This window comes from Canis lupus, chromosome 38, assembly GCF_011100685.1.
Source record: "Canis lupus familiaris isolate Mischka breed German Shepherd chromosome 38, alternate assembly UU_Cfam_GSD_1.0, whole genome shotgun sequence".
Taxonomy (NCBI): Eukaryota; Metazoa; Chordata; class Mammalia; order Carnivora; family Canidae; genus Canis; species Canis lupus.
Genome location: NC_049259.1, coordinates 1,326,027 through 1,350,009, shown reverse-complemented (window position 1 = coordinate 1,350,009; position 23,983 = coordinate 1,326,027). Strand labels below are relative to the sequence as shown.

The window sequence follows — 23,983 nt, the reverse complement described above, 5'->3', positions numbered from 1 at the left end:
GATGGTCATACACATGTGTCTGTGTGACCCTGTGTGTGCATGGGTCCCTCTAACTACAGTTCAGGATTTATCAGCCCCCACTGCTACCCAAGTGCCCTCGAGGATGTCTGTTCTAGCTGATCTAGAGGGCCTGCTTCAGCAGGCAGCAGGAGGGGGGCTGGGTCCTATGCTTCTTGCCCCAGGAAGATGCCAGGCTTTACAGCTCTGTATCTTGGGCAAAAAGGATCTTTGGTTTCATGGGGTTCCCAGCCTGACTGCTCCCTAGATTGGAGAGAAGGTTCAGGGCAGGCTGGAGGCTGTGAGGGGCTAGAAACATTCCTGGACCCGGGGGATCCTATTTGCCTATCCAGACTTTCTGGGTGAGCTCAGGTAGCTAGGACACGGGAGTCCAGAGACACAAAGGTAAGGCTGCCTAGGGGCACTCAGACCCACTCCTTCCTGCAATCTCTGGACAGTCCCCAGGGGATGAATAATCCTAATCTGAAAGGCCTGGGTATCCCTCACTTGAGGAAGGGAATGCAGGAGGGTCTCTTCCCAAACCCCACCCCTTTGGGGGAGTCTGTTAGAATAGCAGGCAGTTGGTCTCACACCCTGGTGGAACAGAATAGGGAGGCAGGGACATTCTTGCCTCTAGGACTACTCTTAACATACTGACGTGAAGTACAGGAGTATCCGCAGTATCCGCAGTGTGCTAAACTGCCCCACTTCATCCTCACAACAGCTGCAGGAGGTGAGCAGTATCATCCCCGTTGGGCAAGAGAAAAATTGAGGCTTGGGGAGGATGAGTGGCATGTCCAAGGTCACACAGCAAAAAAGTTCCAGAGCCAAGGCCTGCCCCCTCCAGTTTCACTCCAAACACCACAGTCTTCCTACACCCCACGGTCTTTTTTCCCTTCTCTCTGGCCCTACCGTGCGTCAGGCTACCCCTTTTCCTGAACAATTTATCCTAGGAAGTACATCTGGCAACCAGGGTAGTTCCAGGCCAATCCTTCTCCAGTCTGCTTCAATAGGCACACAGGCGAGGTTGCCGGTGCCCAAGCAGGCCTCCCCACCTCCAAACTCCTGTCAAGGGCCAACCATCTGAATCTTGCCCCTGTTTTCTCTCTCTGGAAGCAGCCTCCCCAGTCCAGACTTGGTCACAGGGAGTAAAGGGTGGCCCGGCCTTCCTCATCTTCTGTGGCCACTTCCATTTTAGAGCCGCCGCCAGAGCCCAGAGTGTCTCCAGCAGGGATGGGGGCTGGGGTCAGGACATACAGCCCCAGGTTCACCACCTTCTCAGGGTTTGGTTTTTTTTTTAATTATTTTTATTTATTTATGATAGTCACAGAGAGAGAGAGAGGCAGAGACATAGGCAGAGGGAGAAGCAGGCTCCATGCACTGGGAGCCCGACGTGGGATTCGATCCCGGGTCTCCAGGATCGCGCCCTGGGCCAAAGGCAGGCGCTAAACCGCTGCGCCACCCAGGGATCCCACCTTCTCAGGTTTTGTTTGATCCTGTTTTCTCCAAAGCTGCCGATTTTGTCTTAACAACTGTCCTTTCAGTGTATTACCTTTACAAAATGTTAGAAAGGACCGCTTTTGACAAATGGCTGGCTGCTTACTCCCAAAGCCCCTGAAAAACACCAAAGGAGCAGAGCAGCATGAATTCTCAAGGACAAAGAGAAGGGAGAGGAAGCCACAACAGATGAGAAAGGACAAGCAGATTTTGAAGACAAAAATTAGGCAAAGGGCTTGGCAGAATGAGGGAGACTACAGCCTCAAGGCCAGCAAAGGGGGTTCCTGATGCACGCCAGGACAGTCTCAGGCCTGGGAGGTCCTGGGGTGAATCCTGGACTAGAATGGCAGGGGGAGGGGGTGCTGGCTGGAAATCAGCATATGGAAAACCAAGACTTCCCACGTCTCCTCCCCGTCTCCGCAGCCCACGCAGCCAGGCTACCTACACCCTGGGAAGGGACTAGAGTTTCATCCCTTAAGGACACAGTGGAGACCTCGAGTCACGGTGACACAGGCACAATGAGGATGGAGCTGAAGAGAGTAGCTATAAAGAGAGGGACTGTGTGACAGTCTTCATAAGTTTGTCTATCCAGCCCCATTCCAAATCTCTTTCCCCAGATGTAGGTAATAGGAGTCCCCTCCCCATAGAGAAGGCCTCAGATACTGATATTGGACATGCCTGTCTTTGTCTACCTGGGCTGCTCTAACAAAATACTAGAGACTGGGTGGCTTATAAACAAGAGAAATTTGGGGCGCATGGGTGGCTCAGTCAGTTAAGCGGGAGCTTTTGGCTCAGGTCACCATCCCGGGGTCCTGGGATCAAACCCTTGCATTGGGCTTCCTGCTCAGCAGGGAGCCTGCTTCTCCCTCTCCCCTCTGCCTCCTGCTTCCCTTACTTGTGCTCTCTGTCAAATAAACAAAATCTTTAAAAATAAAATAAAGTGGGGTGCACCAGTATGAGCCTACTGTGCATACTGAATTTCTAGGGCACTCCAATCTGGATGGAGGCCAAACCAAAAACAAAACAGAGAAAAAAAAATTTTTAAAAACCCCCAAACCACCTAGTCTGTAATTAATATCCACAGGGGGCATAAGAGAATCCGTATCCATAAAACAAGTAGTGGATGCAATTAGCCAAGGAATAACCAAGGATCAGAAAAGGCCCTTGGAAGTAAAAAATATAGGAGAAAAAAATGTGTAGGGAAATTGAAGAGCTGGAACGTAAAGTTAAGGAAATGTCCTAGAAGGTAGAACAAAAAGAACTCAGGGAGGGGCACCTGGCTGGCTTGGGAGGAAGAGCATGCAACTCTTGATCGATCTTGGAGTTGTAAATTCGAGCCCCATGTTAGGTGTAGAGATGACTTAAAAATAAATGTCTAAAAAAAAAGAGAGCTCAGGAGATTAAATATGCAATGCTTAGAAAACAAACAGAACTTGCAATATGCTACTAATGTGAGTTCCAGAAGAGAGAAGAGAAAACAGGAGGGAAGAAATGATCAAGAAATCAATGCAGGACGATTTTCCAGAATGGAAGGACACGAATTTCCAGATTGAGGGCATCCACCCAGTGCTCACCACATGAACAGAACAGACCCACACCAGGGACAAAGGGAAGGGGGCACCAGCTCCCAGAGATAAAACCACAGGAGCGGAGTTGGGACTTGGAGTGGCTCCAGACTTGTTATAATCTGAAAAACAACTTCCAATTTCAGAGGGAAAATAAATTCCAACCTAGAATTCTATTCACACCCAAACTATAAAGAGTAAGAACGGAATGGAAACATTTGTAGACGTGCCAGGCCTGGAAGTGCTTGCCTGTCAGGCACGCGTTCTCAGCAAGCTCTGGGAGCACATGCTCTGCTTCAACAGAAGTGCAGCCTGAGAGAAAGGAACCCCCAGAGCCTGGACACAAAAAGCCAGGTCGGTGGGGAGCAGCAAAGAGGTCCCCAGACAGTAGTGTGCAGCCACGGGGAGCCCGGGTGGCTCAGTCATCAGAGAGTCCGACTCTTGGTTTCAGCTCAGCGTCATGCGATAAAGCCCCGGGTGGGGCTCTCCACTCATGGCACAATCTGCCTGAGATTTTCTCTCCCTCTGCCCCCTCCCTGTCCGCCCCCCCTGCCCCCGAAATAGTGTGCAGCCAGCCTGGGAGCACGAGGCTTCGGGGAGAAAGTCCCACTGACCGTATGTGAACACGGCAGCAGGCAGAGAAGGGGTCTGGAGGATCCGGGCAGAGTTCACAGGCTCCTGGGAAAACAAGGAGTGGGAAAGATGAAGGGGTATTCTGCGATGAACTTCATGAAAAGCAAAAAATTACGTATGGAAGAATTACATTAGACACTGTGAACAATAATTGAATTACAATGATGTAAATACTGGCTTTTGATTTTGCCAAAATTGGAGGGATGGAGTATAAGAGAAGTCTTCATCTGCCATGAAAGATGATCAATAAATAATGTATGAAATTGGAAAATGAAGACATGGACGGATCGATAACCTTAAGAAGTATAAACGGCCACCAAATATAGCAAATAGCCCAGAGAGTCAAAAGGCCTTGTCTCTGTGCAGCCAGACTAGGGGCCGAGGAGTGGGGTGGGGGGGGCCTGGGAGCTTGGGCCGGACTGGTGACCGCTAGGTTTCATTATCAGCCTTTTGGAGCTATTGCTTTTTTAAAACTAGAGTATTTCTTTTTCTTTTTTTTTTAAGATTTTATTTATTTATTCATAGACAAAGAGAGAGAGAGAGGCAGAGACACAGGCAGAGGGAGAAGCAGGCTCCACGCAGGGAGCCCGACGTGGGACTCGATCCTGTGTCCCCAGGATCACACCCCAGGCTGCAGGCGGCACTAAACCACTGCGCCACCGGGGCTGCCCAAGTATTTATTTTTCTGATAAAAAGTAAGAAATGGCTGGCTCAGCATATGACTCTTGATCTTGAGGTTGTGAATTCAAGCCCCACGTTGGGCGTAGAGCTTACGTAAAAGAATGGATGGAGGGACACCTGGTTGCTCAGCAGTTGAGCGTCTGCCTTTGACTCAGGGCATGACCCCGGGGCCCTGGGATCGAATCCTACATCGGACTCCCTGCATGGAGCCTGCTTCTCCCTCTGCCTGTGTCTCTGCCTCTCTCTCTCTTTCTGTGTCTCTCATTAATAAATAAATAAAATCTTTTAAAAAAGGAGTAGATGGAAGGGAGGAAGCAGGAAGGTAGGAAGAGGCCTATTTTCTAGGAAGTGTGTTCCTGGATAGCATTTCCCTAACAGCCCTGCCCCACCCCAGCCATCCTTCTGCTGGTGACACATCCGTGCACGAAACCCTCGGCACCACCCATCAGACCCACGGCCTGCATCACCACATCACCACATCCCCACAACACACACACACACACATACACACTCTCCTCTGAGCTGCTTCACCGGCATGCCCTCCTCTGGCAAAGGGATCTTCCAGTTTAAGCTTTTTTGGACAATGGAACATATCTCCGCTGCCACTTGGGGGAAAGCAGTTTATCATGTTTCTTGCTTTCGTGCCTCAGGGATCGGTGCCTGGTCCCACAACACTGGGTGTGTCTCATCTCAGGAGCTCCCCTCTAACCAGGCTCTCCCACGAGCCCCTACCAATCCTCTCTTCCCCTCAGGCCCCCACAGCTCCCAAGACCTGTGTGACCCCCCTTCCATTCTCCTGGGTAAGCACTTGAGCAGGCTTCAGGTTGGGATCACCCCAACCCTGTGGCTGAATTCCTGCTCCTCCAAGGTCCCCAGAGCCAGCGATAGAGATGCTTGGTTCTGCCCACCCCGGTCCCACAGCTCCAACGTTCTGGTCCGAGCCCCGGTGCCTCCCCAGGGCTCTCCTAGTAATTACTCCTGGAGGGCCCACCCACACATGGCGGCCCAGGCCGGTTATTAAACTCCATTCTGGGTCTTTCTTTCCCTTGAAAGGCCCCAGCTGCTCATCGCACTGAGCTCAACGCCCCCATCTGATTGAAAATTCCTCCAAGGAGCCAGCTGGGCTCTCCGGACCGGGTTGTTGAGTGTGATGTGGGCAGGAGGTCAGGAGAAAGAAAGACATGTCTGGTTTTTTGTTTTTTGTTTTTATCTTTTCTCCTGCTTCCCTGTTCGCTCTATATGGGCAAAAGCAGGACCGGCCCAAAGGTGCTTATCTCCTGAACTTGAAGGCTCGGTAAGGTCCATTTCCACCCCTTACACCTTCCTCAGGGCAGTGGCCATGGCAAGAGTTTCCCACCACACCAACAGCAGCCTGTCGGGCTCTAGGAGCTGTCAGCCTTGTCTCCCTCCAGCGTCTCCCTCTGCTCAGCACACCCAGCCCTGGTCACCACGCCCGAATCTCCTTGGATTTGATATCAAGGAGCAAAGTGGGATTTGGGGCCATTTTTAGAGAAATCCTGGGTACCCCTTGTCTCCTGAGAGAGGCCTGGCCTCCGGCAGGCCCAACCCCCCCGCACACACCCAGCCGTGGGATCTGACCAGAGGGCCAGGCTGCGCCTGGATTTATGCCTCCCCTGACTGGTTCTCACGTCTGGGCTCTGCCCCTCTGGGAAAGGGCAGGTGCCATACAGCCCTTCCCTGCAGCCTCCAGCCTCCGCCAACATCACAACCCTGACCTTGAGGTGACACAGCCCGGGGTCTACATGTGGGATCCTGGGGAGCCTCCGTGAGAAAAAGTGGACCCTGGGCTGACAGAGCTTGGGAGATAACCGGAGAGGGGTCCTGCCCGCCCCTCCTTTCCACACCACGGCCCGGAGCCCTGCATAGCCACAGGGCAGAGAGGAGAGACTCCTGTGGGAACGCCAACCCCCCCGGGTTATCCCCACCACCGTGGAAATGGACGAGTCCAGGTCGGGCCCCTGAGAAGGAGTCTGGACACAGCAAAGCCTAGATCCCGGAGCTGACCGCCCAGGGTTGGAGCATACCTCCCACAGGGCACTCACTCTCATCGGGTAGGGCAGACTGCATAGACAGCTCTTCCTTGGAAGCAGGCTGCACCCTGGACTCTCTCCTTGCCACTGCCCCCAGGGCCTCAGTTCTGTCCTGTGGGGCTGCACCAACAGGGCTGACCCTGCTTCCCTGGGAGAAGCTTTCAAGGGCCCATGATCCCTGGGGCTTCCCTCCTGGCTGCCCTCCTGTCCAATGCGTCCCTCTCCTGCGGGCTTATCCACACTTATTTACACCTATGTTCCACTGCTGGTGTCATCTGGTTAGAGAGTGCCTAGGGCCAGGGGGCACCCCGACCCTTGAGCTGGACCCCCTGGCCCTGCCCTTGCCACAGGAGAGCCCTGTGAATCTAGAATGTACTGAGGCCCCTGCTGCCCTGCACCGCTGCCGGCTGTCTAAGCCGCAGCTGGGCCCTGGGCTTCAAGGAGCTCCCGTCCCCCCCCCCCCCACGGGAAAGCAGCGCTCCCTACTGTGAGGCTGCAGCTCAGCACCTCCTCTTTTGAATCCCATGGCTCTGCCAAGCACATCTGACCCCTGCAGCCACACGGGCTGGGCCAGGAGTCACAGGCTGGGCGCTCCACTTGTCCCTCACCCGCCCAGTTGGAGCTCTCTGAAGCTCCAGCTGCCTCCTCTGAATGGTGGGTACCAGAGCACCCCCTTTCCAGGGCTGCCAAGAGAATAGAAAACACCTCACCATGCAGGGTAGGTGCCCCGTAAAGAGGCCTGGGGTCACTGGCATTCAGAGGCAGCCTCGGGGCTGACCTGTCTCCCCACTCGCTCCAGCTCCTCCTGCTCTGGGGTTAGGGGAGGGGCACAGGGAGAGGGTGGCCAGTCGCCTGCCTGGCCAGGACAGGTCCCCGTCTTGTCAGTCTCTGCAGGAGACAATCTCATTCTGCAGTCACTGTCCTGAGATTCCCGACTGATCCTCCATCAGCAGAGCACCTCGAGGTGGGGAGAAGTGAGATTCTGGGGTGCCCCCACCATGTAACACAGGATATAGCCCAGGGAGATGCAGGGCCCTGCTGTGCCCCGCACCAGCGATAAATTACCTCCTAGGTCTTGGTTTCCTCTTGTGTTAGACGAACGCTGGTCTGCTCGCCTCCCAGGGCTGACGTGGACGTTGGGAGGAGACCCTTCTCCCTCCAGGCTCTTGGACCTCCTCCCTCCCAGTTGTCATTGCTGGACGTGCAGGTCTTACCCCTTCATTTATCAAAGACTTTGGCTTCTGACGTACAGCCTTCCTCTACCCTATGCCCTCTGCAGTCCTTCTGGATGACATCACGATTCACGCAGACGGTGACCTGGCCAGCACCCTGGCTGGCCTCGCTGCTCCTGGAGGGTCCTCCTGCCAATGACCTCTCCCCTACATCCTGCTCTGGCTTTGCCACCACTTGTCACTGTTCTACCTTAGAAAAGACTCTCAAACATCCCACTCTCGACCAGCTCTTCGTCTGTCAGCTTTAGGCTTCAACTGTTCCACCCTCTTGTCCTTTCTTTGCCCACGGCCCTCCACTTCCTTCCCCTTCATTCATCCTATCCCGTGATGTCCTGACTTCTTTCCCACACTCCGCTTGTAGTCCACAGTCTATCGTTCAGTAACATTTTTGCTAGGACCCCAAATCCCTCTGTCCCTCCTCTTTGATCACACCTGGCACCACCCCAGCCCTGGATGAAGCCAGCCACACACCGTCCTGATGTCCGCACCTGAGCAGTCAAGCACTGTGGTGGCTGCAGGGAGGCAGAGAACAGGGGAGACTGGCTTCCTACAAAGGTGCGATCTCCAGACATTAAATGTCTTAATTCCTCCCAGAAAACTCTTAGTTTCCCTAGTCAGCTCCTTCTCACTTTCCATAACTATCTCAAGCCTTCTCTGTGTCCCTTATGCCTCCAAGCCCCTCCGATCCCCAAGCCCCAGCGGAGGTCCTTACTCTCTACTTGTCTGAGAAGATAACAGTCACGGCACAGACAGACCCTCAGCTTCCAGTACCTGGCAGGTAAACGACTGTGGGCATGCGCCCTGCCCTCTCATCTTCTCACTCCTACCTGCTCAGGAACCTTGCTATGGTGATTGGGAGGATTTCTTCCACTACACCCTCAGCATCACCAGGCACCAAGAAACCTTCCTCCCCCTTGCTCCCCATATCTCATCTACCACCCAGTTTTATTTCCTAAATGTTTCTCAAATCTATCCAATCTTTTCTCTCTCCAGCATGCCCACCTCTCCTAGTCCAACCTGGTTCTAAGGTAAACACAGCATAGAACTCAAGAACTTTCATGGTTGAGGCACCTGCATAGCTCAAATAGTTAAGTGTCTGACTTTGGCTCAGGTCATGATCTCAGGGTCCTGGGATACCCAGGATGGGCTCTGTGCTCAGCCAGGGTCTGCTTTTCGCCCTCCCCAACTCGTCCCCTGCTCATGCTCTCTCTCTCATATAAATAAATAAATACATGAATGAATAAATAAATAAAAACATTTAAGAAACAGAAAAGAACTTTCATAATTTGACACTCAAGTCAGCTGCGTAATGAGCTCTGGGACATACTGCCTAAGCTTACAGGCCAACTGCATCAGTTATTGTCAGTGTGATCCCAGGCAAGTTCCTTTCTGAATCCTCCCGTATCTGTTTCCTCATCTATAAAGTGGAATAATAAAGGAACCACGTCATGTAGTTATCAGGAGAGTAGAACGCATTAGGCACTTAAAATGGCATCTGGCACATAATAAGCATACAGCAAGCATTTGCTCTTACCATCTTCTGCCTCTCCATCTCATGTCTCACCCCACTTCTTGTCTAGTCACACTGGCTTTATTTGGGCCTTATTCTCATCATGTTTCCTCTCTCCACAGGGCCTTTGCACATGCTGCTCCCATTGGGACTCTATTTCTTTCCCTCTTCAGGCTATTCATTGCCTGCCTGTGTAGCCTTGCTCCCCATATCCCATCTACCACCCAATTTTATTTCCTAAATGACAACTCAAGTGTCCTTTGTTTGGAGATGCCTTCCCAGAGCCCCCTGACTGTACTGGTCGTCATTATTATTTTATATTTATGTTGTGATGATAATCTATCTCTCCTACAGACTGTGAGATCCATGAAGGGCAGAAATGGTACTTATTTTTGTCACCTTTGTAATCCTAGCATCTAGAAAAGTGTCCGACAAATAACAAATGCTTAATGAATATTGTCTAACGAATAAAGAGCACTAAGGCCTATTCAAATGCTTGATAAATATTTTTTCAATCTGACAAGACAGATACCCCACGTTGAGGGATTTTAAAAATTTTCCCCCTGGCATCAGATACTTCCTTCACTGCCGACCACAGTGCCTGAAAATTCTCCAATAAGAGTTTACATGGGGGGGGGGGGTGGCACCTGGGTGGCTAAGTAGGTTAAGCATCTGCCTTCAGCTCAGGTCATGATCCTAGAGTTCTGGGATACAGCCCTGCATTGGTGGGCTCCCTGCTCAGCTAGGAGCCTGCTTCTCCCTCTCCCTCTGCTGCTCCCCCTGCTTGTACATCCTTTGTCTCTGACAACTAAATAAATAAAATCTTAAAAAAAAAAAAAGAATTTACACCAGATCCTTCTGTCATTCAGTAAGGGTGTTACAATCTCAGAGGACCAAACATGTTTATTGGCCAACACATTAGTAACAGAGATTAGCTCCTCTAAGTCTTTTTTTTTAAAAGTAGACTGAGGTGGGGCTTGAGCTCACCACCCTGAGAACAGAGAGTCAGATGCTCTATTGACTGAGCCACACAGGCACCCCATTTCTACTAAGTTTTTACTGCTCCCAGCTGGTGCAGAGAGCACCACCCTGGAGGCCAAGAACAAAAACTAAAGTGTCTGGCACCCTAGGAGCCACCCAGCATCTCCTTCATGCTGCAGATTTAGGGACTGAGGCCCAGAGAGGGGAAGGGAGGGGCCCAACGTCACACAGCAAATTCGTGGTAGAGTCAAAACCAGAACCCAGGTCCCAGACAGCCAGCCCAGAGCTAGTTCCCCAGTTCACTCATTTGATAAGTGCTAAACACCACTTTGGGCAGGAAATAGACGCCCGTACACAGGTTCATCTGATCTGGGACAGCTGAGGTGTGTGCTCTCCCAGAAGGGCTTGCCTCGCTAGGTAGAAGCCCATAGCAGAAGGACAGCCAATGCCAGGCTGAATCGGGGCCTGCTTGAAGGACAAGGGGTGATATTTGAAATGTGCCCAGAAGGATGAGCAGGAGAAGCCAGGAGAGGGCACCGTAGGCTGAATAAGTAGCACCCACCCGGGACTCAGGGGCCAGTGTGTGTATGGAGAGCAGTCCCAGGCTGTAAGCAGGGGCTAGGGGACAAGAGAAGGGAGCCGAGACTGGGCCCAGAAGGCTGTGCAGGAAGGCCACCTCACCTTCTGCAGCAGGTGCCCCAAACCCCGGAGGGCTGCCCTTCCCTTGCACCAACGCTAGGTCCAAGGGAGGCAGGCATGCAGCCCTTCCCCCAGCTCCCTGCCTCCAGAGAGCCCCACAGGGTGCTGCCCTACAGGGCGCTGCCCTACAGGGTGCTGTGGTGTCCTTCCCCACCAACGGCTGCTGCTGACCAGGGCCCCAAGTTCCCGGGGCCTGGCTTTGTCCCAAACAAGCCAGCAAGAGTCCCCCATGTTCCAGAAGGAAATTGAGGCAGTCAGGGACACAGCTAGGGTTAATGCAGAGGATGGAGCTGAAGGGTATGCACGGTGGTGTCTGGCTGGGAGGTGGGAAGCTGAGGTTTGGGGGCCGTCTCACCCCTGACCGCTGCAGTTCCCTGTAGGCCTCTGCCCCCGTCAGGGGGTTATAGGGCGAGGCCGCCATGGGGCTGCTGGCGTCACAGGGCACAGAATCACTTTCCCACAGCCCTTCTTCCCCTGGTTCCTTGACTGCGTCCTAATCTGGTCACCCTTCACCCACCTAGCCCCGTCCCATGGGGGGGATTTATTACTGGCTGCCTTGTATCTACCCCAGGACAATAAATCAGGGCAGAGCAAAACCGCAACCAGCCACGCATAGAGCACATAAAAGGAGAAGGGGAAGCCACAAGGCTTCAGCAGAGCACCCAGGCCAAGCACCATGGCCAGATGCAGAATGCCTCGCTGGGGACTCCTGCTGGTGCTCTGGGGCTCCTGCACCTTCGGGCTCCCTGCAGACACCGGAGCCTTCAGACGGTAACTGGGTGGGGGGGGGGGGGGGGAGGTGGGGGGGAGTGGGGCAGATGGGGACAGGAGTTCCCACCTTCCTAACTCCCTCGGCTTCCAGATGGGGGGTGTCATCCATCCTCACCATCAGCAGGGCAGGGAGATGCGGTCCTGTGGAGAGAGAGGACTCGCCCAAGGTCACACGGCCAGTGGTGGCACATTTCTCAGACTGAAGAGCCAGGTCATTTGATCTCTGCCCAAAGCTTTTGTTCCTTGCACGGATCACCAGGGGTGCTGTGGGGACCCGGATGATTAAGACCTATCTCTTGCTCTCAAGCCTCTCACAGCCTAATTATTAAGAAGGGGGTGGCATGGGCAAGCCTGCCAAGGAGAAACTGTACAGTGGTTGAAGACGAGCCTTCTAGAGCTAAATTGTCTTGGTTTAAATCCTGCCTCACCAGCACCCCTCACTAGCTCTGAAAGCATGAGCGAGTCACTTAACCTCTGGAGGTCTCAGTTTACCATTTTGAAAACAGAGATAATAACAGTGTCTACTTCGCAGATCGGCTTTGAAGATTTAATGAGATAAAGGATGTATAGCCTTCAGCGTGATGCCGACAACGCTGTAAAAACCCAGCTGCCAGTCGTCCTATAGGGTGGATTGTCACCAATGTTAAAAGAAAAGGCTTAAGGCAGCCAGGAGGAGGGAGGCATAACTTAACACCCAAATCCAGGCCCAGGCCCTATGGGAACTGGGCTCATTACGTTCATTAAGGCTGGGGTGTGGGGAGGATGACAAGGGACCTCAAGAGGAGAAGGTCTCAGTGTGGGGAGAGTGGTGGAACCTGAAGGCCTCAAGGCAAGAGGGCAAGAATCTTTTTTAAAGATTTCATTTTTGAGTCCTCTTTATACCCCATGTGGGTCTTGAACTCACAATTCCAAGATCAAGAGTCACATGTTTTAGTGACCGAGCCAGCTGGGTGCCCCTAAGAGGGCAGGTTTTAACAGCCATAGGCATTTTACAGGCTTAGCACCTAGGATTTCACAGGATCTTTTCACATGACCCAAATTGTCCTCCCGACAACCCAGCAGTCCCACTTTAAGGTGAGGACACAGAGGCTCCGGGAGGTAGGTCCCCTATGAGAGGCTGAGCCTCAGCACACATTGGGCCTTTTGTTTCCAAATCTTCTTGCCCTGCTCTGAGGCTCCCAGAGGGCCACTGCTAGGGTAGGGGTGTGGGGTGAGAGCGTGTACCTGAGCGCAGCCCCCACCCCCAGGGTAAAGACAGAGCAAGGTAAAAGCATTCTCCCTTGTTCTCTTTAAAAAGAGAAGAAGGGGTTGGGGGGCCAGGAGAGCAGAAAGAGGCTTTTGAAACACAGAAGGTCGCCACCTGCTATGTGGGCAGGGTCCTGCAAGGCACTTTGGGAGCTCCGAACACAGGATCCCATTCTCCAGATGCTTTCCTAGCCTCTCGTACACACACTCTCCGTTTATTGAGCAGTGGGCTGCTCATTTGATCTGCAGTGAGGCGGGACTACGGTTTCATCCCTTTTTTTAAAAGACTTTATTTATTCATGAAAGAGGCAGAGACACAGGCAGAGGGAGAAGCAGGCTCCCTGCGGGGAGCCCAATGTAGGACTCGATCCAGGACCCCGGGGTCATGCCCTGAGCTGAAGGCAGATGCTCAACCACTGAGCCCCCCAGGTGCCCATGTTTCATCCCTTTTTATAGAGGAGTTAATGGGGGTGGGGGCTCACAAAAGGCCCAGAGGGGTTCGGTAAGCTGATCAGAATCACACAGTAATAGGGGTTTCAGCATCCGCTCACAACTACTGTATCCTCACCACCAGACAACACCGCCGCCACGAACGTTAGGCTGTGCAGCGCTGGCTGTGAGTGCCCCAGGAAAAATGAAGCAGGAGCCCAAGCAAAGGTGGGGAGTGGAGGGGAAGGAACTTTCTGAAAGGAGAATGGGAAAAGTAAAGGTCCAGAGCAGAGGCTGTTCAGGGTAGATGGTAGAAAATGCACCCTCCTTGGGATCAGGCCTTCTCTGTTCCTCCATTTTTCCCATCTGTAAAATGGGAAGAATCACCCACCCTGTGGGATGGCTGAGAATAAGATCATAACCGTGAAACTGCTTTGTGAACAGTAAATGGTGACATGACTGTGACAAGTCATTTCCATTAAGATGTGGCGCTGGCTGGCAGGAAAGCTGCATTTTGGCCCGTGGGCATGAGGGGGTCCGGGAGTGCCGGGTGTGAGCAGGAAAGGACAGTAGAGGTAGACCAGCATCTGGAAAGGAAGACTGGTTCTCCGTCAACTGGGCCGCAATCCTGGGACCTCCTGGCCAACAGCTAGGGGCATCTCCCTCCAGGCTTCCACAAAGAGCCTTCACAGGGGAGCCCTGGGGATGCTCTCTGGGAAACAACCAGACACACTGCTTCGAATCCCTGCTCCACCGTTTCCGAGTCACCTCATCCCTACGAGCCTCCAATTCCTCATCACACAGTGAGGACAAGGATGGCCTCATGAGGGCTGCGTCAGGGCCTGTGTAGCGTTTGGCACTCACCAGGTGGCCGCTCTGGGTGTGCTTTCCCCACCCCCACCCCACCCCCACCCCCGGCGTCTTTGATTCTGCCTCCCAAAGGTGAGCGGCAGGAGTCAGGGAAAGAAGCATAAAGCCTGGGACTCCAGCTCAAGGACATCTTTCCAAGGGCAGGGGGCACGGGGACTCTGGAGACGCTGGCTGCTTCCCTCCCTTGCCATCCCCCCACCCCTCCACCCCCTCCACTGCACCACCCCACCCCTGGACTAGCAGATCTGGTCCAGCCACGCCCCCCCCCCCAACTCTGGCCAGGTGTCTGCCTCGAACCCAGCGCAGAAGGCCCTGCAGGCGGCAGTGGGTGCCTGCTGCCACCTACAGGCCGCCCACAGCACTGGCTCCTCGGCCCCCTTGAGGGGAGCAGGCCAGCCACCGTCTCTCTCGGGGCGGTCATCGGCCATCGGCCATCGGCCATCGATGACCATCGTAGCTTTCTCCTCTTCCTCCTCAGGCTCCTGGCCTGCTGGCGCTCCTTGAAGGCAGCGGGAGTCCTGATCCGTCCGTCTCTAGTACCTCGTGCAGGGCAGGCCTGGAGCAGGGCTCAACGTGTAGCTATGGAACGAGGAATGAGAGAGCAAATGGCTTTGTAGAGCTCGTGGTCAGAATCAGACAGTGTTGAGGATTATTTAATCAAGGGGACTTGCAAATTCTCTCTGAGAGGCCCGAAAGCACAAGGAGCAATTTGTAGGTGTCTGGGCGAGGGCAGAGAGAGTCGTACTAGAAGCTTCGGGGCCTCCACCATTATTGTGGGGGAGTACAGAGCTCTTCTGGGTTTTCCCTCCTCCGCCCTGGGCCAGGATCTTCCTCAAGAAAATGCCCTCCATCCGGGAAAGCCTGAAGGAGCGAGGCGTGGATGTGGCCGGGCTTGGGGCTGAGTGGAACCAGTTCACCAAGAGACTCTCCTCTGGCAACAGCACCTCCCCTGTGGTCCTCACCAACTACCTGGATGTGAGTGCCCGGCTGGGGCCTTGCTGCTCCATCTCCTTGCTCTCTGGGCCCAGGGCTTTCTTGGCTCTTTCCGCGCGGTCTCTGACGGGGTTGCTGAGGTATCTGGCAGCCCGTGACATGCCCATTGCAGCGCTAGGAAGGCTGAGGCATGGAGGGCAGAATGGAGCCCAGAGGCAGAGTTAGGCTGGGAACCCCAGAATCTAGGCTCTGGGCCTCGAGTGCAGGTGACCTGGTGGGCAGGACCGGAACGTGACCGCAGGGGCTGGCTTCTGTGACCGGGCTCCGCACAGCAGGACTGCTGATGGCCTCAGCAGCCCCTCGAGAGGTGGGGCGCCTTCCTGCTTCATTTTCAGCAGATTTATTTTGCCCTCTTGTCTCACTTCCTGAGAAGTCATAAGACTAAGGCGGTGCTAAGCCTTCCACCCAGGCCCCGCCGAAACCTGGAAACCCAGAGAAGGGTGTGAGGCCTTCGCATCTCACCCCGAGCGCCAGAGGGGGCATCGGGCAAAACCCCGAGGCCCAAGGCTCCCGAGCTCTTCCAGCTGCCTCTTCCGTTCCCTCCCTCGCTCACAGACCCAGTACTACGGCGAGATTGGCATCGGCACCCCACCCCAGACCTTCAAAGTCGTCTTCGACACGGGCTCGGCCAACCTCTGGGTGCCCTCCACCAGGTGCAGCCCTCTCTACACAGCCTGTGGTGAGCCCCCTCCGCCGCCGCTCCTGCAGGGCCAGTGGTCCCTGTGCCCAGGCCCGCTCTGCGCCTAGCCAGGCCTGCCTCGCTCCCTCTGCCCCCGCTACCACCGCCCCCGAGAGGACAGACGAAAGTGTCCCCCATTTTCCTGATGTGACCGCCAAGGCAAATGGCAAGCATTAGGGGTCCCCAGCCCAGCTACAAGGCCATCACTCCCCTTTCCTGAGATCGGGCGAGGACTGAATTCTCAGACTCACCACAGGCCCTGGGCGTCTTCTACCCCTTTCCTCAGCCAGTAACCTCTTGCTGAGTGCTTGCTGGGACCAGAATCTTTTCCTCATCCCTGCATTCGAAACTTCTGTGACATGCTTCATTCGAGACCGTTCTCACAGATATGGGCACATGACAGGAGCCCAAGGAACACAGTCCTTGGTTGGTGAAACACATTTTCAAGCCTCCAGCCTCAGGGCCACCCCACCCCGCACCTAAGTCCTCCACCACACGGGCCATACACCCAACGCACCTGCCTGCAAGGCCCCCTGCCCAGGGCTCCCTTGGACATACCTGAGCCTATGTCCCTCTGCCAGAGATTCACTGCCTCTATGACTCCTCGGAATCCTCCAGCTACATGGAGAACGGGACGACATTCACCATCCGCTACGGATCTGGGAAGGTCAAAGGCTTCCTGAGCCAGGACATGGTGACTGTAAGTGGGAGTGCCCTTAGCTCATCTGACCCCTGCCCTTCTCGTTCCCAGACCTCTCCTGCCACCCAAGGGCCCATACTTGGGTAGGGTACAGTTCAGCACACCTTGGAGCCTGGGGATTTGGGGAGCACCCCACCTTGCTGCCTGCCAGGGGCTGGTGAGTCAAAACAGCAGCGCCCAGGACAGAGCAAGCCCAAGCTCCTGGCTGGGCACCAGATGATTGATGGGGGCCTTTATCTCTAACTCCCGTCAGTACTTATCCTAAGCCCTACAGCCTGCAATCAGCTGACCTCCTGAGGTCCCGTGGCTCTGACTGGGCTTTTAACCAGACCCTGGACTGAAATATCAAGGTCAGGTCAGTGTCAGCAGTCTTAGGGTCAGGCATAGGTTTTAAGGTCACAGTTGAGATTAGAGTATGGGATTAAGGCCAGGGCTTGGTTTTCTTTTTCTTTTGGTTTGCATCTGACCCTCTCTGTTCTGGGGTTTCTCCGGCTCCTGCTCTGTCAGAGTTATGGGAGGGGTACGCATAGAACGTGGAACAAATCAGTAGGAGCCCTTACCCTCCCCTTGTCTGTGAAACAGGGGAGAAAGCCTGGCTTTTTGAAGAAATCCTTACCCGTGCTGGGAGTAGGGAACTTAGGCCCAGTGCTGCCGGTGTGGAAGCTGGGGCCCTGGGGAGGGGGTATGAGAGCTCCTGGCATCTCTTCTGTTACTGCCTGGCAGTAGTGCCTCCTCAGCCTCTGCCCCTCCCAGTCCCGGGGTAACCTCGGTTCTCTCTGGACCCCCAGAGCTTGCACGAGTAATAGAGGAGAGGATATGTGCGGGTGGGGGGATTGATGAAATGCTCTCATCCCAAATTCCTCCACCCCAGGGCATGTGGGCCCTAGACTAGACCCTGGCCTGGGGCGGGGCAGGAGGCCTGGTCTCCTCTGATCCTTCCTCCCACAGGTGGGCGGAATCACAGTGACACAGACGTTTGGAGAGGTCACAGAGCTGCCCCTGATACCCTTCATGCTGGCCAAGTTTGATGGGGTTCTGGGCATGGGCTTCCCTGCACAGGCTGTTGGTGGGGTCACCCCCGTCTTTGACCACATCCTCTCCCAAGGGGTGCTAAAGGAGGAGGTTTTCTCAGTCTACTACAGCAGGTGAGCCTGGGGCTCCAGGGGCTGAGTCAGGGGTGGGGGGTGGGGGGAGGGTAGGAGGCAGGAGAGCTGGGAGAGCAGGAAGAGAGCTGGGGCTGGAATTTTTATGTGTTCATGATTAGGTGGTGTTCAATCCATATGTAGAGCTCCACTCCCAATATGGAAGCCACCACTTAAGTAAAAAATTTTTAAAAATTCAATATCTTTTTTACACTATCCATATTTCAATTGCTCAGCAGCCACAGTGGTAGCACAGATCCAGAGCAGTACTCATACAACTTTCTACAATGATGGAAGTGTTCTAGAGCAAGAGGAAAATGCAGGGTCGGGGGGATGGAAAGTCAAGCGTTACTATGAGTAGCCCATGACCCCTCTCACACAGAAAGCTGACTTCATTCATTCATTCATTCATTCGCTCACTCATTGATTCAACAAATATTGGATGCTTATGTGCCAAGCACTGTGGGAGGTTCTGGGGTGCAGCCACAAACAGGTGTACAAGACACAGTCCCTGCCCTCACAGACCCCACAGTCTGGAAGGAAGACAAGAAACATCACAACATGATGGGCGACAATGGGGAGCATGAGGCTGAAACCCATAGGTGCCTTTCAACTGTGGACTGAGCTTACATGCACAGTTCAGCTAGCCTTGGGGAAGCCACTGTCCACTGTTGAGCAGGGCTGTAATCCACACCAAGCTGTTGGGTGTGGAAAGATAATAAGAGCTGGACACAAGGCATCATAAGAGTAGGAACACAAGGCTAGTGGAGGGAGGGTCAGGGTCCAGAGAAATCACACAGGTAAAATGGAGACGAGCAAAAGGGAGAAAAGAAAATGCGAGGTATTGAGAAAAGACCACCAATTGGCCCTGCAGTCAGGAGGAGTCTCAGGAAGAGCTGTTTTAGAGATGGAGCATGGCCAGATGGCCAGCAGTTGAGAGGAAGACGGAGAGATTCGGTAGGGAAGGGAACATCAGAAGAGGGTGCTGGCGGAGATGCAGGGAGGAGTAGAGAGAAGGGTGGGTATTTGGAAATGCTGCAGGAGGCCTGGAGCGCGCTTGCAGGTAGAGGGAGAAGCCAGTGGAAAGCAAGAGACAAACCGTGGGAAGAAGGAGATCACTGAGGGCACAGGAGCCTGGAGGCCATGGGAAGGAGGAGGATCCAGCAGGCAGAAAGAATGGCCTTGTTGAGAAGGAGAAGAGGCCTTGCCTTCACCTTGACCCTGAGACAAGAAGGAGGGACCATCAGAGGGATCTTGAAATGTCAGGAGAGTCGCAGAGGGAGCTGGTGATAGCACGTTGCACCTCGGTATGGAATTTGTAAAAGGGCAGTCGAGCACGTTCGCTAGCATGACATGCGTACACCTAAACTCTCACGCACACATATGCTGGAAAACCGTCCCACACATGCACACTGGAAAGCAGCCCCACACACACACACACACACACACACACACACACCGGGGGCAGGTCCTGAGCTGTGGAAGGCATCGTGCAGCAGGGAGGAGAGGAAGGCAAGGGGGTCAGCTGTGGACTGGGCACCAGGAGCCTGGCTCCACTAACCCCACCCACCACTTGAGCGACTTCAGGCAAGTGCCTTCACCTAAAGGGTAAAAAAAGTGCATCATACCCACCACCACCACCTCCAACAAGAGGCCTATGAAGCTCAGCTGAAACATAGGCCTCCGTTCTGCTGTGTTTCTTTCTCTGCAGAAATTCCAAGTAAGGAGCTGAGACCCCCTCACATGGCCTTGACCCTCCTGAACACCTGGTCCAGATTCTATACACCACCAACCCCAACCCGCCTTGGCAGGCCCAGCCTCTGCTGGATGCCGAAGTTCTCCATTCCTCTTTCTAGTTCGCCTCCTACCCCTTACCCACCCCCACTCCACCCAAGCACCTGCTCAACCTGCAGCTCCCCAAACCCAAGCGAGGGCGGGGCCAACTCTCATCTTGCTCTCTGCTTGTGCCGGTTCCTTCTCTGTGGGGATGCTTTATTGGGTGCAGCTGAACCTCCTCTGGTCTGTCTTGGGGAGGGGCAAGAAAGGTGGACAAGTGGTGTTCTTGCCGCTTCCCAGTCTTGCCATCCTTCCCGTCTCCCCTGTACCCTGGCCCAGCTTCCTTTGTTGCTAGGTCTTGAAGTTAGAGGTTATGGGTCTTCAGGAGCTCTGATCTTCCCTTTAGGAATTCTCACTTGCTCGGAGGAGAGGTCGTCTTGGGAGGCAGCGACCCCCAGTATTACCAAGGGAATTTCCACTACGTGAGCATCAGCAAGACTGGTTCCTGGCAGATCAAAATGAAAGGGTCAGGAGCCTTGGACCCTTCCTGCTCTCTGAAAATGCTGCTGCTGCTAGGGTGTGGGGCTGGGAAGGAGCAGTGCTACTATCTTGTCCTCTCTCCTCATACAGTCACTTCTCAAGGCACTGCCAACACTGGCTCTCTGAGTGCTCTGTCCAGGGCCGGGAACACGGAGCTATGAAGAGCAGAGGGGAGGGGGAGGGGGGCCACCGAGAGGGGGTGGTGGGTCACCTGAGGGAAGGGCCAGCACCTCTCCTTCTCCCGCACACGCCTTGCATCCTCTGGCACATCTCGGGACCCCCAGCAGGGCCTCACCATACCGGTTGGTGTCACATCAGCCTGCTGACTGATCCTCTAACTGGCCTCCCCCAGGGTGTCTGTGAGGTCGGCCACCTTGGTCTGTGAGGAGGGCTGCATGGTAGTGGTCGATACCGGTGCATCGTACATCTCGGGCCCCACCAGCTCCCTGAGGCTGCTCATGGACACCCTGGGGGCCCAGGAGCTGAGCACAAATGAGGTCAGAAGCTGGGGAAGCACCACCTGGCCCAGGACCCAGATTTACCCCAGGAAGCATCAGGTCCCAAACAGGGCCATCCTGGGCCTTCCCCTCCTCTCCTCTCCTCTCTCTTCCCACGTGTGGCTTGGTCCCCCAGGGAGGGGGTGGGCCATGCACCCAGCCCTGCTGGGCTGTGTCTGCTGGTAGACTTCCCACACTCAACGGGGCTCCCTTTGCCTTCCCCTCAGTACGTTGTGAACTGTAACCAGGTGCCTACACTCCCCGACATCTCCTTCCACCTCGGAGGGAGAGCCTACACACTTACCAGCAAGGACTATGTGTTACAGGTGAGGCTCTGAGCTGTCCCTCCGACAGGGTAGGAGGGTGGGAGGGTGGGCAGGGACCCTTTAAAAAGGACAAGGCCTTATGCATGGATCACCTGCCACATCAGTGGTTCTCTAACTTTAGCTATATATTAGGGTCACCTGGGTGCTTTAAAAATCCCAGCAATAAGGGGTGCCTGGGTGGCACAGCCTGTTAACTTCTGACTTGGTTTTGGCTCTGGTCATGAGATTGAGCCCCATGCTGGGCTCCACGCTGAGCACAGAATCTACTTGAGTTTCTCTCCCCCTCTTCTTTTGCTCCTCCGGCTCGTGCTCTCTCCCTCTCTCTAAAATAATAAACGAGGAAATAAATCTTTTTTAAAAATCCCAGTAACAAGCCACATCCCATACTTATTAAATCAGAACCTCTGGGGGTGGCACCTGGCCATCGGTGTTTTTCAAAACTCCTCAGGTGATTCCAATGTGCAGCAATGTTTGGAAATCACTGCGCATCCCCTTATCTGCATCTTCCAGGCAAATGCCCCAGTAAGGCTCTGCTCCTTACTCGACAGACTTAGAGTAGCTCAATACCTTTCCTCGGGTCAGAAGGTCTGCCAGACTGTAAGCTCGGGGAGGCGGCACTTGGCCTGATGCATCGTTGGCCCAGTGTCTAGCTCGGTACTGGCATCCGGGAGGGCGCATGATGGCTTGAGAGGGCCAGGGCGGAGGAAGTGGATGGGGGAGGAAGGAGGGATGTTGCTGAGGACAGCTGCGGGGGTCAAAAGGCAAGGAGAAAGCCCATGGGCCAGGCAGTGGGGAAATCCTCTTGCTTCCCGCCAGGATCCCTATGGTAATGAAGACCTGTGCACCCTGGCCCTCCACGGTCTGGACGTCCCACCGCCCACTGGGCCTGTCTGGGTCCTGGGCGCCAGCTTCATCCGCAAGTTCTACACGGAGTTTGATCGGCATAACAATCGCATTGGCTTTGCCTTGGCCCGCTGAGGCCCTCTGCTGCCCAGGTGGGCCTTGCCTTCAGCCCTGTTAGAGCTAGAGCCCCCTCTGGGACACTGCCCTGCCTGTGCCCTCACGCAGGGGCATGGGGTGTGGAGCTCCTCCCAGGCGCTCGCCTTGCCTCCAGTGCCAGCTCTTCCCTGCTTTGAGAACAAACAGAATAAAGACTTCATGTTCGAAACCCGTTGCACCTGGGCTCACTGGGGTCTGAAGCAAGAGGTGCAGCCATGTATCATGTGCAGATAAGACTGTGACACAGAATGACAAACTACACACTCACCTGCACACACAGGTTCCTACATACACGGATGATGCCACTGATCCCCGCTCAGCTGGAGTTGGTTGTTTACACACACAGCCAGATCCATGCTCCCTCTAGTCCCTGCAGGACCAGGGCTCATGCTGTGATAGTGTGCTGTGGGTCAGAAAGATGCTCCTAGTTGGCAGAAGCCTGCCTCAAGCTCAGGTCCCATTCTGCCTCTCGTGCACTGCAAACCCTCTCACCCCCTGGTCCACGTCACCATTTACACATGCAGCCCAAGACATCATCACCTGAAAATATAGCACGTCAGAGACATGACTGATAGTCCCTTTTTGCATGTGGGAAAACTAAGGCTCAGGGAATGGAAGGCATTTGACCAAGACGACTCGTTAAAATGTGAAAAGTTGAGATTAGAACTCAGCCCAGATGACTCAGATGCTAGGGGCTTTCCACCTTACCTGGTGCGGGCACACTTTCACAGGTACAGAGCTGCACACACCTAGCAAGGGGACACGCACACAAGCACACAGCCATGCACACTGCTGCCCCCCCACCCTCCCAACAGACCTGGGGCGCTCACATGGGACAGGCTGAAGTCTTCTCCCACTCTTGCTCCACCTACTATGGCATGGAGTGTATACGCTGGGGAATGAGACGCAGCACCGCCCTGAAGCCACAGACGCTGTCCCTCTTCACGGTAGTGGTTCACCCCTGTTTTGACCAAAAAGAGGTGAAGCACTGAGTGGCCCAACCAGGCCTCCTGGTAAACCTCATACCTCTAGAATTGCAACCTCTTGGGATTGTGCGGGACCCTGGGGCTCCCCAGGGCAGATTCCTGGAGGCGGGAGCTGTCTGCGGGGTCCCCGTGCAGAGCCAAGAGCATGAGCCTTGTGTTCAGGACCGTGGAGCCCAGCCTCAGATCACCTGCCCTTATTCTGTAAGCTCTCTTGTCAGCCTGGCTTTATTTCCTCACTGCAGAAAAGACAGAGTTGGGGTCAGTGAGTGTCCTTTCCAGCTTGACATCCTGGGGCTCCATGGTCTGGAATAGGCAGGTTTCTCCATCACCTCCCTGAGCCGTCCAATATGATAGCCACATAGAGCTTTTAACACTAGAATCAAGTGTCACAGTGGCCACATTCCCGGTGCTGGACAGTCACATGTAGCTAGCGGGCACTGCACTAGGCAGCTCGGATATAGCACGTTCCCACTACCGCAGCAGTTCCGCTGGGCGAAGCTGGATTCTGGACAGCAGTAGTGCCAGCGGCCTTGTGGTTAGAGGTTCCTGAAGAGGCCAAAGGACAACTTGCAGAAACAGAAAAAGGCCCCTTCTCTGCAGGCACTTTTCTGGATGGCGCAGGCAGAGCTCTCCCACCCGGGCTGAGGACAAGAGAGCTCGGTTGCCCTTGGCGCATCCACCAAGCGCGGGCATCACCCGGCGTCGCCGGCCTCCCCAGCGAGGACACGTGTGGGCGGGGGAGGAAGGGCAGAGCCCCCGCTGGAGGGAAGGGCCTTTGAGGTGCAGCAGGGGACTCCTGCAGGAGCGCAGGGACGGGGAGCAGGGACCTGGGCGCGGGTGGCGCGCCCCAGCCGAGCTCTAGACGGCAGCCGGGTCTCCCACCTGCGGGCTGGGGCAGGGAGGGGCGCAGGAGGGGGCCTCCCCCGGCCCTGCCCGAGCTGCCCGGGGAGAGCGGCCCTGTGCGGCGAGAGGAAGGAAGAGCAGCCGCCTCGCAGCTCGGAGGGCGGGGGGCGCGCCCCGGGGCCGGGGGGCGGGGCGGGGCGGGGCGGGGCGGGGCCGCGCGGGGGCGGGGCCAGCTCAGGCCCCGCCCCCGTCCCGCCCGCGTCACGGCCTCCGGGGGGCGTGGCCCCGCCCCGCGCTCCAGGTGGCGGCGGCTGCGGCGTGCGCGGCGGCCCGCGGGCCGG

The 23,983-nt window shown here is 55.1% G+C and overlaps 1 protein-coding gene and 1 long non-coding RNA gene across 6 annotated transcripts; one reads left to right on the top strand and one right to left on the bottom strand.

Moving 5' to 3' along the window:
- Positions 1–11,522: 11,522 nt before the first annotated feature.
- Positions 11,523–21,908, top strand: REN (renin). The gene is given in 9 exon segments (NM_001003194.2): positions 11,523–11,617; positions 14,986–15,136; positions 15,710–15,833; positions 16,415–16,533; positions 17,482–17,678; positions 19,858–19,977; positions 20,344–20,488; positions 20,716–20,814; positions 21,631–21,908. Coding segments are annotated over 9 exon segments (1,212 nt in total). The 3' UTR covers positions 21,793–21,908.
- LOC102154487 lies at positions 13,151–23,780 on the bottom strand. Of its 5 annotated transcripts, none has more exons than XR_005385563.1 (8): positions 22,988–23,777; positions 22,644–22,774; positions 22,082–22,216; positions 19,574–19,956; positions 16,392–16,492; positions 16,085–16,255; positions 14,508–15,576; positions 13,151–13,878 (listed from the first exon to the last, which is right to left on the bottom strand). It is a non-coding gene; the product is annotated as an uncharacterized LOC102154487 (long non-coding RNA). The 5 variants fall into 5 exon arrangements; XR_005385566.1 differs by lacking the exon at positions 13,151–13,878 and having other exon boundaries at positions 14,406–14,740; positions 15,131–15,576; positions 22,988–23,776; XR_005385565.1 differs by lacking the exon at positions 13,151–13,878 and adding an exon at positions 18,775–18,896 and having other exon boundaries at positions 14,782–15,576; positions 22,988–23,780.
- Positions 23,781–23,983: the final 203 nt, after the last annotated feature.